At 44.6% G+C, this 13,968-nt stretch overlaps 1 protein-coding gene across 1 annotated transcript in view; it reads right to left on the bottom strand.

Annotated features, from left to right (window-relative positions):
* The window catches only part of ZNF512 (zinc finger protein 512), a 139,794-nt gene extending 136,193 nt beyond the window's left edge, over window positions 1-3,601 (bottom strand). Inside the window, exon 1 of the mRNA XM_053710981.1 lies at window positions 3,517-3,601. Within this exon, the coding sequence (XP_053566956.1) occupies window positions 3,517-3,601 (85 nt within the window). The remainder of the gene's footprint in view (window positions 1-3,516) is intronic.
* Between the last annotated feature and the right edge of the window lie 10,367 nt (window positions 3,602-13,968).

The raw sequence follows: 13,968 nt of genomic DNA on the forward strand, positions 1-13,968 counted from the left end.
GGGATTGTATGTAACTAATTACCTGAAGGTATTATTATATTTACTTTGTGCTGCTTATTGTTTGTATAAAGAAATGTTCCGGGTTTTACAAAACCAGATGTGAAGTAACATGACAACATCCGGTAGACGCAAAACTGGAAGTGATGTAAATTAATGACTTCTGGTTTCACGAATAGGCTGTTGCTAATAACGGTGTAAGATGTTTTTATATGCATGGTATAAGAAAGTATATTCCTATTATCATTTGTTATAACACTACTAATGTTGTAGATGGATGTCATATTTATAAAAAGATTTAGCATGTGATAGCTTCCGGGTCACTTGGTTGTATATACCCTTGAATACCGGAAAAGGATGTATAATTTTGGCGATTTTTTTCACAGGAAGTGGGAGGTTATGTTGATATTTGCATACTATTTAAGCACAGTTTTGGTGTGCAATTATTGTTCTGAAGAAGGGGAGAAACATTCCCGAAATGTCAATAAATTTGACTAAAAGTTTTGGTGAAAATCCTGGTCTGTTGCTGTTTTTTTTCTTTGGATGTCTTTTTATACAAGCTGAACAACTATGTGGTTGACACCAGAAGGGGCGGAATCATATTGGGACAATAAAGAGGCCTATTTATCAAAGGTCTTGCGGACCTGATCCAATAGTGCGGATCAGGTCCGCAAGACCTCGCTGAATGCGGAGAGCAATACGCTCTCCGTATTCAGCATTGCACCAGCAGCTCACAAGAGCTGCTGTTGCAACGCTGCCCCCTGCAGACTCACGGCCAATCGGCCGCCAGCAGGGAGGTGTCAATCAACCAGATTGTACTCTATCAGGTTGAATTGTGGCGATTCCTGTCTGCCTGCTCAGAGCAGGTGGACAGGGTAATGGAACAGCGGTCTTTAGACAGCTGCTTCATAACTGCCGTTTCTGGCGAGTCTGAAGACTCGCCAGAAACACGGGCCCACAAGCTCCATACGGAGCTTGATAAATGGGCCTCATTATCTTCTTTAAAAAGTAATCATTAATAAATAGTATAAACTGAGCGCCTACTGTGTGGGGTGACCCTTGACTCTGATGGTTGTGACCCCTAGTGGTCAGCAGAGAAAAGAGAAGAATCAGAAATATATCAGAGCGCCAATTGGAGATCCACATTTATAATAACCGTAGCGCTATGTGATATAAATCATTGACTTTTGAACCTACATAGCCGCCTGAAGTATAGAAATTGACTTCCGTTTCTCTTGGTGGACCGCTTACTATTGTGGACCTCATACACCGCTGCAAATATCCTCACACTTTTGTTAGTGAAGAACACATTGAACGTTTGGATTACAGTTGTTTTTTTCATCTCTCCGTTTTTTATGCTCACAGCAAAACCATAAGAGTGACACACAGACACTATTTTTTCATTCATTTTTTTCAAATATTTTTTCAAGTTCTTTTCCAAGTTTTTTACAAGCTTTTTTTTCACGTTGTTTTACCTAGTCAATTCTATTAATCCGGCATCTATTTCTATACGTGTCTGATTGAGATTCTGTTTGGACTCAGACACTAGCACTTATTTTGCCGTGCAGGTTTAATACACACTTACCAAGGTTTCAAATTATTGTGTAAACTGCTTCATAATTTTATTGTTTTTCACTTTGCACTAGATTGATTTTTGTTGCAAGGTAGCTATTAGCAACTTTTTTCCGCTGATGTTTTAGCCTAAACCTTAGCAGGATTATTTATAATATATACTGCTTCACCGTTTTGTTTTCAATCTTTTACTGAGGCACTTTAGGACTTGTACACATTTCCTATAGTCCATTCCATACGAATTTGGCCACAAAATACGGGGTAGTTCCTGTAATCGCGCTGTGAACCACTACCCACACTTTCCATCCATTACCGCATAAAGATAGAAGTTAAATCCAACGCTTATCAGAGCGGAGTTTTCTTGTCACCAGAGAATATACTCTTACTGATAACCAAACCCTCAGTTCAGCCATTATTGTTTGAAGCAGTAATCTATTTGTATTAATTATACTCGCACTGACATCAAAACATCATTTTTTATTACTTTTACTTGTTTAGCAATAAAAATATTTTGAACAATAAAAACTTAAAGATATTTTTTATTGCTAAAAGTGTTTTATTGTAAATTGTAAACTGTGAATTGTCAGTACATGGATCCATGAATTTCTGACTATCAATTGTAACCCATCTATGTGTATATTTGTAAAAAATCATTTACATTGTATCCAGAATCTTTGAATAAATTGTAAGTTTTTTATTATACAGCAAGATTTTATATATGGTTTCATTAGGACCCCGCCTCCACCAATTGGCGCTCTGATATATTTCTGATTCTTCAAAGGTAATCATTAACACAGGATAATTATGCTGTAGTGAAAACCAGAAGGACAAATAGAGGCGCCTAGTGTGATACTGTATGGACCAAGGAGAAAAGGCAAGTACAGTATCTCAAATATACTCACAAACCAAGGTGCACATCCTGTGCAATATTCAGCAGGCTGAGACTTTCTAGTCGCTCAGCTGACTCGTAAGCACAGGATTGAGCAGGATCACGTTCTCCCCAGAGATGCAGGGAAATGAAGGATTCCAAGTGCGATTTACACAGCCACCGGTCCTAGACTCAATGACCCCAGGCGTCCAGATACCACTCAACGAGGGCAAGGTGTAGATAAAAGTAATTTGTTTTTATTAAAACCAATAATAAAAATACATAGGAAACACAGCAACGCGTTTCTCAGCGTGAACGCCGTTTCATCAGGCTGAGAAACACGTTGCTGTGTTTCCTATGTATTTTTATTATTGGTTTTAATAAAGACAAAATTACTTTTATCTACGCCTTGTCCTCGTTGAGTGGTATCTGGACACCTGGTGTCATCGAGTCTAGGACCGGTGGCTGTGTAAAATTGCACTAAGAATCCTTCATTTCCCTGCATCTCTGGGGAGAACGTGATCCTGTGCTTACGAGTCAGCTGAGTGGCTAGAAAGTCTCAGTCTGCTGAATATTGCACTGGATGTGCACCTTGGTTTGTGAGTATATTTGAGATACTGTACTTGCCTTTTCTCCTGGGTTCATATGGTATCACACTAGGCGCCTCTATTTGTTCTTCTCCTTTTTAGTACCTGGTTTTCACATCGTCATCTTTATAAAGAGAGCTGCCCTATTGCTTATGAGCACGTGTTTGAACCCCTATTGGAATCTAAGTATATATTAAAAGATACCAACAAGAACTTTTCCCTGTTCTTTGGGGTGGACAATTTCAGTCTGCTAAATGTCCATGAGGATACGTTATTATTAGCAATATATTGAGTCACAAATATTTTTTTTTATTTTTTCACTGTTCTTTTTTATTTGACATATTGTAGCAGTGTTGATTTAGCACTATATAATTTGATTTATTTTTGTGCTAATCTTGGCTCCCCTTCTTTAGTTCAGTATTGCACTGTATTCCTCTAATTATGCTGGAGGACTGTAACTGAAGTAGCTTTAAAACATGACTGACAACTCACCCGATATCTTGGACTTCTTCATAGGAAAAGCTGCATTGCTTCCATCTTCTCCATTCTCAATCTTTTGTTTCTTCTTCCACGGCATCTGTACAATATACAGACAGGAAGAAACGCTGTTATACAAAAGGACAACGAACCACGATTATTTTTATAGCTCTAGATAGGCACCTACACGGTTATAAGTATTAGGGTCACGTCATTACTGTGACAAAGTGCCGAGCCAATCATCAGCAGACTACACAGCACAAATAGTAAAATAGTTAAGTCACTTCATTGATCGCTATAGCGGTGACCACTAAGCTTTGATATACAAATGCCAATAAACTTCTGTTTGCATACAAAACTGATGCTTGCCTAGGCCAGACTGCGGTGCTAATATATTAATCACAGAGGGGCCTGGTGCCAGCAGAAAGACAGAACCATAAGGCCGAGTGATGTGCTTTATGTAATCATTATTCATTTCAGTAATTCACCACACTGAGCAAATAATGCCAATGTTAACCCAAATTAAACCCACAGAGAATGTTCCTTTAGTGTGTAGCCAGTTTTTATAATTCTTCCTATAAACAATTATGGCCTTAATATATTGTATTTCCTATATGAAACATTTTATTTTCACAATAGAGAAAAGTACCCTTTTGGGGGAGGGGGAGCGTAAATCTAGCAAATGTGAACAGAAAAACAAGAACAACATTTTATAACCTTGAGCAATAATCAATATGGATTGTAATTATCCCATGATAAAAAAACAGGTCTAAAGATGCTACAATACATAAAGGATACAATGATATTATTATATAATGAATATTGTGATGGACTGCCTGGTACCCTGGCTGGGTACCTCCGCCAAACGCTGCCTCCTGCTCTCCAAACCCCTCCAGCAGATAGATTGACAAGTCCTTATACCAAAAAGAGACAGGACTCCAGTTCAGGTAAAACCAAAAAGGAATAATTCTCTATTGGAAGGTTCACAAACATTTTATACAATTCCAACAAGGGGTAGGGTAGTAACCACATGAACAATAGGAACAAATATTATACAATGGGACAAACATCAGACAATGGTTATTTAAACAAGATTCTAATCACATCCCGACTTACAAAAGGACAATGGATGACTCACACAATGACAGAAAGACACTTCACACCTAGACTGGATATGCAGGAGGCCTCAGCATTAGAATGTATGTGCTGATTGCCATCTCCTGCAATTAGTCTGAGTCTTTTTTGGGGGGGGGGGGGTTTGGAACAGGCAATTCTTGTTTGAGCCGTCACCTTATACTCCAACATAACACAGGAGCCCCAGCTCTGTATTAGGGCCCTCCAGTTCTCGAGTCTCTGGGATATTCAGGGAAATGGGGTAAATCTAAATCCAGGGTAGAAGTACTCCAAATGTCCCCTGGGCACCCGCATCCTAAAACACAAAATCCCCTCTAGTTCCAGGGTCCATAGTCAGTGGGCAGGAGGCTAGCCAACAACCTCCTCCAGAAGTCCCAGTGACGGCAGGGTTCATCAGAAATATCAACTAATAAATGTGTTATATGGATTAAATGAAGAAATTTCAGTTTTTCTGCTCCAGAATCCTTGCTACTACTGAGGAATAATAGGACACATACATGCTCCCTCTATAGGTGGTCGTCACACAGCAATGCATGCATTCAAGGACAGAGGAGAGCATAGCCTGTAGGCTACGGTGCATATAATATGGCTTCCGATTGCCTGCACTGCCTAATTTCATATGTCAGCGGTTCCCAACCTGGGGTACTTGGCAGGCCGGTTGGGGGTACGCGAAAATATTGTTGGTAATGGCGGAAAATGCGACGGAGGGTCGGGGGGGCACTCTCAATGGGTAGTGATGATGGGGAACAGGGGCTCACTACTGTACACACACAGTACATGAGCGGTATGTGGCAAACCTCGCCACTTATGAACTAAGCGGGAATTGTTATTTAGGCTAATAGTTAAAATGTATGTTAAACTATATGTTACTGTAATACAATTATATGTTGATGATGTCATTGTATCAGTTCGGAAACCCCTTCTAGGGGAGACTGTTTTAAAAGTTGGTTGTTTTTTGCCGTTGTAAAAAGTCGTTGTTAACTCCCAGACTATGTGTCGTCTAGTTACTTGCTTGTATCTGCCTACCCAAAAGATATTACAGATCCTACTACCTCTCCGCTACAATTGGTGGCAAGCGACGGGATTCAAACCGCACAGCAAGTCGTAGGACATGTGATGTATATGAACGGACGGTAAATGGGGACAGATTCTACCAGACTAAAGAGAACTGCATTGAAGGAATTACTGGAGGCGAGAGGAATTATTGCCAGCAATAAAACCAAAGCAAGGCTGATTGCAGAGCTCATGGAGAGAGACCGGGTAGCAGGTACGGCCGTACCCATGGCGAACAACGAAACTGAATTCCAAAAAGAGATGCGGACCCGGTTGGCTTTTTTTCCGCTTCCCCATTCAGAGGAGCTCCTGACACGGACATCAGCAGATGTACAGGAGTACTTGATGGTGACCCGACAAACCACCACGAAACCCAGAGAGGGGCTACCAGTACATTCCAGTGCTGGTACAGGGAAAGCTAAGATTCCCTACCACGCATTCAAGGATCATACCGACACGGAGGATATCGATGGGTATTATTATTATTATTTAGTACCGCTGACCAAGTTCCCCTACTGGCTGGCAAGTTATCCGGGCGGGACGCTGAAGCCTACCGCACCATACCAGATGAGGACAGCAGGGACTACCAGAAGGTAAAACAGGCCATCCTGACTAGGTATGCTATTAACCCGGAGGCATACCGACAATGGTTCCGAGACCTGAAGAAGCTGGAGAAAGATACCCACACTGAGTGCGCTCATCGGCTAACCTGGGCCGCTAAAGGCTGGTTGCAGGCAGCCCAAGTCACCCAGTTGGAAGACCTTTTACAACTCCTGTAAATGGAGCAATTCTTCCAAGGGGTGTCCACCGAATTGCAAAACTGGCTGAGAGATCAAAAACCGTGCACGGTACATACCGCAGCGACCTTGGCCGACGAATACCAAGACGCCCGGAGAGCTCAACGAACACAGCAACACTCCAGAATTGGGGTCACCCCAACCCCCACTGCAGCTCCCACACCGCTGTTATCGAGTCCTGGAGGGGGAATTCACCCACCCCATACCCGACTCGATCAGCTATCCGTTGCCATCTTTGTAACCAACAACAAGGGCACATTCAGAGAGACTGTCCCAGAGACAAGACACGATCCACCTGGAACAACCAGAACAACTTGTCAAACAACCGGGCAACTGTACACTGCTACCAGAACGAGCCCCGACTACAGACCCAACCCGCAGTCTTCCACGAGGAACCCTTGGGCATCTTACACGAAGTAAACCCAGTACAGGCCGCTTAGGACAACCTACAAAGCCACCGCCAGGTGGTCAATATAGAGGGCCGACGTGTCCAAGGGCTGCGTGACTCTGGGGACACCATAACCTTGCTCCGGCAACATTTAGTTTCCACCAATCAACTGACCGGAGACTGTAGCTGTCTGGGTGGCCGGGGGAGCTATTTACAAGATTCCCACAGCCAAAGTACACTTGGATAGGGGAGCAGGGTCGGGGAACGTAGAAGTAGGCCTTATGCAAAATTGCCTGCAGACGTTATTTTGGGCAACGACTTAGGGGAGCTGATTTAAGCATTTGCACCCCGAACCTCCCCACAAGCAGCACTGCCCGTTGTTACCCGACAACAGGCCGCACCAACACACTGACTGATCACTCTGAGGCTCAGGTAAGCAATCACCCCCCTAATGTCTCTTGGGCCCCTCCACTAGAATTTGGTAGCGAAGTGGCCACTGACCCCTCATTACAAGTATATATGGATAAGGTAAACCAGAATCAGGCGGCGTTGGAAGGAGAGAGGTATGGTTGGAACAAGGGGTTACTGTACAGGTATACTGAGAAGATAGTGGCCGGAACTATTCTCCTGTCCGTTCAGCAGTTAATAGTACCTCAGAGGTATAGACGAGAACTGCTACGGGTTGCCCACGATATTCCGCTGTCAGGCCACCTAGGAGTTAGTCGTACGAAGCACCGCCTAACTCAGAATTTCTTTTGGCCAGGGATCACCAAAGACATTAGGTAGCATTGCCAGACGTGTGACACCTGCCAACGAGTAGGGAAAAGAGGAGACCGATATAAGGCAAAGCTACACTCCCTCCCCATAATAGATGAGCCTTTTAGTCGAGTGGCGGTGGACCTCATTGGCCCCCTAGCCAAGCCTAGCCCCTTGGGGAAGAGGTATATACTCACGGTCGTGGATTATGCCACCCGATATCCCGAGGCGGTGGCTCTGGCTAATATTCATGCTGAGACCGTGGCGGATGCCCTCATCAAAAACTTCTCCCGCATGGGATTTCCCCGGGAGATTATTTCGGACCGGGGCACCCAGTTTACGGCTGAGATTACCCACCAGTTGTGGAGAGCATGTGGGGTGAAACCCATTGTAAATTCTGCTTATCCCCCCCCAGTCTAATGGGCTCTGTGAACAGTTTAACGGAACATTGAAACAGAGGCTCCACACGTTCATAGATACCCAGAAGAACTGGGAGCGGTTTCTACCCCACTTGCTTTTCGCCTACCGGGAGGTACCTCAGGAGTCCACGGGGTTCTCTCCCTTTGAATTATTATTTGGAAAGGAGGGTACGGGGTCCCCTAGACTTAATCCGAGAGCATTGGGAGGGGGAAGTCACTAGTGACGGTACTCCTATCGTACCATACGTGCTGGAGTTAAGGGAGCGCCTGGAGGCCCTGACTCGGACCGTCCGCACCTACCTTCAGGCGGCTCAAACCCGTTTGCGCCGTTGGTATGATAGGGGCGCCAGGGACTGCAGTTTTCAGACTGGGCAGAAGGTGCTAATCTTAAAACCGGTCAAAAATGATAAACTGCAGGCCGCATGGCAGGGCCCATACAAGGTGGTGGAACAAATCTGTGACACCACCTATGTGATCGGCCCATGTACTGGAGCAGGCGGTAGACACATGCTCCATGTAAATATGTTGAAGCCGTACCATGAACGCGCAGAGGAGGTGAATGCTATTTGCGCCCCTGCCACGGACGACGCAGACAGTTTACCTCTTCCCGACCTCCTAGGATTGAAGAACCGGAATGAAGGTCTGGGAGAGGTACAATTGGGTGAGCGGTTAAGTCCTCGGGAACGAGCTCAAATAGCAGAGCTACTGCAGGAAAAGAGAGACACGTTCTCCCACGTGCCTGGATATACCAGACTGGCCACCCATAGGGTAGAAACCCCAGGTCACCTCCCTATGCGTCAACCTCCTTAGCGCATACCAGAATCGGTGAGAGAACATATGCGGAAGGAGATTGACGAGATGCTACAGCTAGGAGTGATTGAGCACTCGGACATCCCCTGGGCATCGCCGGTAGTTCTAGTGCCGAAGCGGGATGGCACGACCCGTTTCTGTGTAGACTACCGGAAACTTAATGATAAAACCGTCTCTGATGCCTACCCTATGCCCCGGATAGATGAGCTCCTGGATAAAATGGCTCGAGGCCAGTACCTCACCACCATAGATCTGTGTAAGGGGTACTGGCAGATCCCACTAGCCGAGGATGCCATTCCCAAATCAGCGTTTGTCACCCCGTTTGGCCTGTACCAATTAAAGGTCATGCCATTCGGGATGAAGAACGCTCCGGCAACTTTCCAGCGAATGGTAGATCGGCTACTGGATGGGTCCCAAGAGTACGCATGCGCCTATTTAGACGACATAGCTATATTTAGCAGCTCCTGGGACGAGCATTTCAACCATATAGTGGCGATCCTAGATCGCATTAGGGAGGCAGGATTAACCCTTAAGCCTAGCAAATGTCATATAGGGATGGCGGAGGTCCAGTACCTAGGGCACCGAGTAGGTAGTGGGCAGCAGAAGCCCGAACCGGCCAAGGTAAAGGCCGTAGCCAAGTGGCCCACTCCCCATACCAAGACCCAAGTGCTAGCCTTTCTAGGTACCGCAGGCTATTATAGGAAGTTTGAACCTAATTATAGTACCCTAGCCAAACCCCTCACCGACCTCACCCGTAAAAACCTTCCTAAGATTGTTACCTGGAGCCCAGAGTGTGAACAAGCATTCCAAGAACTGAAAAACACTCTCGTAAATGCCCCTATCCTTGCTGCCCCGGATCCAACTAAACGCTTTTTCGTCCATACAGACGCTTCTATGTTTGGATTGGGAGCCGGGTTGAGCCAAGTCGGGGCTAATGGCGGCGAGCATCCTGTGGCCTACCTAAGCAGGAAACTGTTACCCCGAGAAGTTAGCTACGCCGCCATTGAAAAGGAATGCCTGGCCGTGGTGTGGGCCCTCAAGAAACTTCAGCCATATCTATATGGACAACAATTTTCCCTGCTCACAGATCACAACCCGTTGGTGTGGCTGAACAGGGTATCCGGAGACAATGCCCAGCTGTTGCGCTGGAGTTTGGCGCTGCAGCTGTTTGACTTAACAATCCATTACCGACCTGGGAAGCAAAACGTCAACGGGTTGTCCAGACAAACTGAACTTGAACCTTGATCTGTGAACACTCCTCCGGACCTCCCCAAGCCAATCCGTTGGGATTAGACTGGGCATGCCGGTTTGGTTCTGGGGGAGCATTGTGGCAAACCTTGCCACTTATGAACTATGCAGGAATTGTTATTTAGGCTAATGGTTAAAATGTATGTTAAACTGTATGTTACTGTTTAAACTCCCTGCTGTTTCAGTTGGGAAACCACTTGTAGGGGAGACTTTTTTTTAAATACAGAGTTTATTTATTTTTTATTTTTTTTAACCGGAAAAACAGTTTGTTACGGTACCAACAGGATACCAAGGGTTAATACCAGGTGAACGATGTCCTGAATATGGGATCAGCAACTCACAACCCAGCCAGTTCCCCCCTCAAACATGAGACCAGGCTCCACATTGAAGATAAAAACAGAATGCACTTTATTGAAGGCTATATGCCCAGTATTTATGCAGGTCTGACCCCAGAAGGGGGGTTGAAAGAATATTGTACATTAGATAGAGGGAAAACGCCCTTTGACATGATACAATAGAATTACATTAACTTGCTTATCTGCTTAAGTAAACACAAGACACACTTGAGCCCCTCTTATCACTTGGGCGTCTGCTCTGTGGATGTGACTAAGTTTAGTGATAAACATTCACATTGTTTAATTACAGTACACAATAGCTGAGGCTAGCAACCTTGTCTTTAGAAAATAGCTTCTTAAAGCTGAACAAAGTTAACTCTTTCAGTACTGACAGAAGGGTCTGTCACATAGTTGTTGACGACTCCCAAGCTATGTGTCGTCTAGTTCTTGTTGGAAAGGGGTTATTATTACAGTTACCAAGAGTAGTTACTTGCTTGTCTCTGGCTACCCAAAAGATATTACAGATCCTACTGCCTCTCTGCTACACAGTACATGAGCGGTATATCAGTACACACACACACAGTACATGAGCGGTATATCAGTACACACACACAGTACATGAGCGGTATATCAGTACACACACACACAGTACATGAGCGGTATATCAGTACACACACACAGTACATGAGCGGTATATCAGTACACACACACAGTACATGAGCGGTATATCAGTACACACACACAGTACATGAGCGGTATATCAGTACACACACACAGTACATGAGCGATATATCAGTACACACACACAGTACATGAGCGGTATATCAGTACACACACACAGTACATGAGCGGTATATCAGTACACACACAGTACATGAGCGGTATATCAGTACACACACAGTACATGAGCGGTATATCAGTACACACACACACACAGTACATGAGCGGTATATCAGTACACACACACAGTACATGAGCGGTATATCAGTACACACACACAGTACATGAGCGATATATCAGTACACACACACAGTACATGAGCGGTATATCAGTACACACACACAGTACATGAGCGGTATATCAGTACACACACAGTACATGAGCGGTATATCAGTACACACACAGTACATGAGCGGTATATCAGTACACACACACACACAGTACATGAGCGGTATATCAGTACACACACACAGTACATGAGCGGTATATCAGTACACACACACAGTACATGAGCGGTATATCAGTACACACACACAGTACATGAGCGATATATCAGTACACACACACAGTACATGAGCGGTATATCAGTACACACACACAGTACATGAGCGGTATATCAGTACACACACACACACACAGTACATGAGCGGTATATCAGTACACACACACACAGTACATGAGCGGTATATCAGTACACACACACACACAGTACATGAGCGGTATATCAGTACACACACACAGTACATGAGCGGTATATCAGTACACACACAGTACATGAGCGGTATATCAGTACACACACACACACAGTACATGAGCGGTATATCAGTACACACACACAGTACATGAGCTGTATATCAGTACACACACACACACACAGTACATGAGCGGTATATCAGTACATGAGCGGTATATCAGTACACACACACACACAGTACATGAGCGGTATATCAGTACACACACACAGTACATGAGCGGTATATCAGTACACACACACAGTACATGAGCGGTATATCAGTACACACACACACACACACACAGTACATGAGCGGTATATCAGTACACACACACACAGTACATGAGCGGTATATCAGTACACACACACAGTACATGAGCGGTATATCAGTACACACACACACAGTACATGAGCGGTATATCAGTACACACACACACACACACAGTACATGAGCGGTATATCAGTACACACACACAGTACATACACAGTACATGAGCGGTATATCAGTACACACACACACACACAGTACATGAGCGGTATATCAGTACACACACAGTACATGAGCGGTATATCAGTACACACACAGTACATGAGCGGTATATCAGTACACACACACAGTACATGAGCGGTATATCAGTACACACACAGTACATGAGCGGTATATCAGTACACACACACACAGTACATGAGCGGTATATCAGTACACACACACACACACACAGTACATGAGCGGTATATCAGTACACACACACACAGTACATGAGCGGTATATCAGTACACACACACACAGTACATGAGCGGTATATCAGTACACACACACAGTACATGAGCGGTATATCAGTACACACACACACAGTACATGAGCGGTATATCAGTACACACACACAGTACATGAGCGGTATATCAGTACACACACACAGTACATCAGTACACACACAGTACATGAGCGGTATATCAGTACACACACACAGTACATGAGCGGTATATCAGTACACACACACACAGTACATGAGGGGTATATCAGTACACACACACACACACACAGTACTTGAGCGGTATATCAGTACACACACACACAGTACATGAGGGGTATATCAGTACACACACACACACAGAGTACATGAGGGGTATATCAGTACACACACACAGTACATGAGCGGTATATCAGTACACACACACACACAGTACATGAGCGGTATATCAGTACACACACACACACACAGTACATGAGCGGTATATCAGTACACACACAGTACATGAGCGGTATATCAGTACACACACACACAGTACATGAGCGGTATATCAGTACACACACACAGTACATGAGGGGTATATCAGTACACACACAGTACATGAGCGGTATATCAGTACACACACACAGTACATGAGCGGTATATCAGTACACACACAGTACATGAGCGGTATATCAGTACACACACACACACACACAGTACATGAGGGGTATATCAGTACACACACACACAGTACATGAGGGGTATATCAGTACACACACACACAGTACATGAGCGGTATATCAGTACACACAGTACATGAGCGGTATATCAGTACACACACACACAGTACATGAGCGGTATATCAGTACACACACACAGTACATGAGCGGTATATCAGTACACACACACAGTACATGAGCGGTATATCAGTACACACACAGTACATGAGCGGTATATCAGTACACACACACAGTACATGAGCGGTATATCAGTACACACACACACACACACACAGTACATGAGCGGTATATCAGTACACACACACAGTACATGAGCGGTATATCAGTACACACACACAGTACATGAGCGGTATATCAGTACACACACACAGTACATGAGCGGTATATCAGTACACACACACAGTACATGAGCGGTATATCAGTACACACACACAGTACATGAGCGGTATATCAGTACACACACACACACACAGTACATGAGCGGTATATCAGTACACACACACAGTACATGAGCGGTATATCAGTACACACACACAGTACATGAGCGGTATATCAGTACACACACACACAGTACATGAGCGGTATATCAGTACACACACA

Source organism: Bombina bombina, chromosome 4, assembly GCF_027579735.1.
Source record: "Bombina bombina isolate aBomBom1 chromosome 4, aBomBom1.pri, whole genome shotgun sequence".
Classification (NCBI taxonomy): domain Eukaryota; kingdom Metazoa; phylum Chordata; class Amphibia; order Anura; family Bombinatoridae; genus Bombina; species Bombina bombina.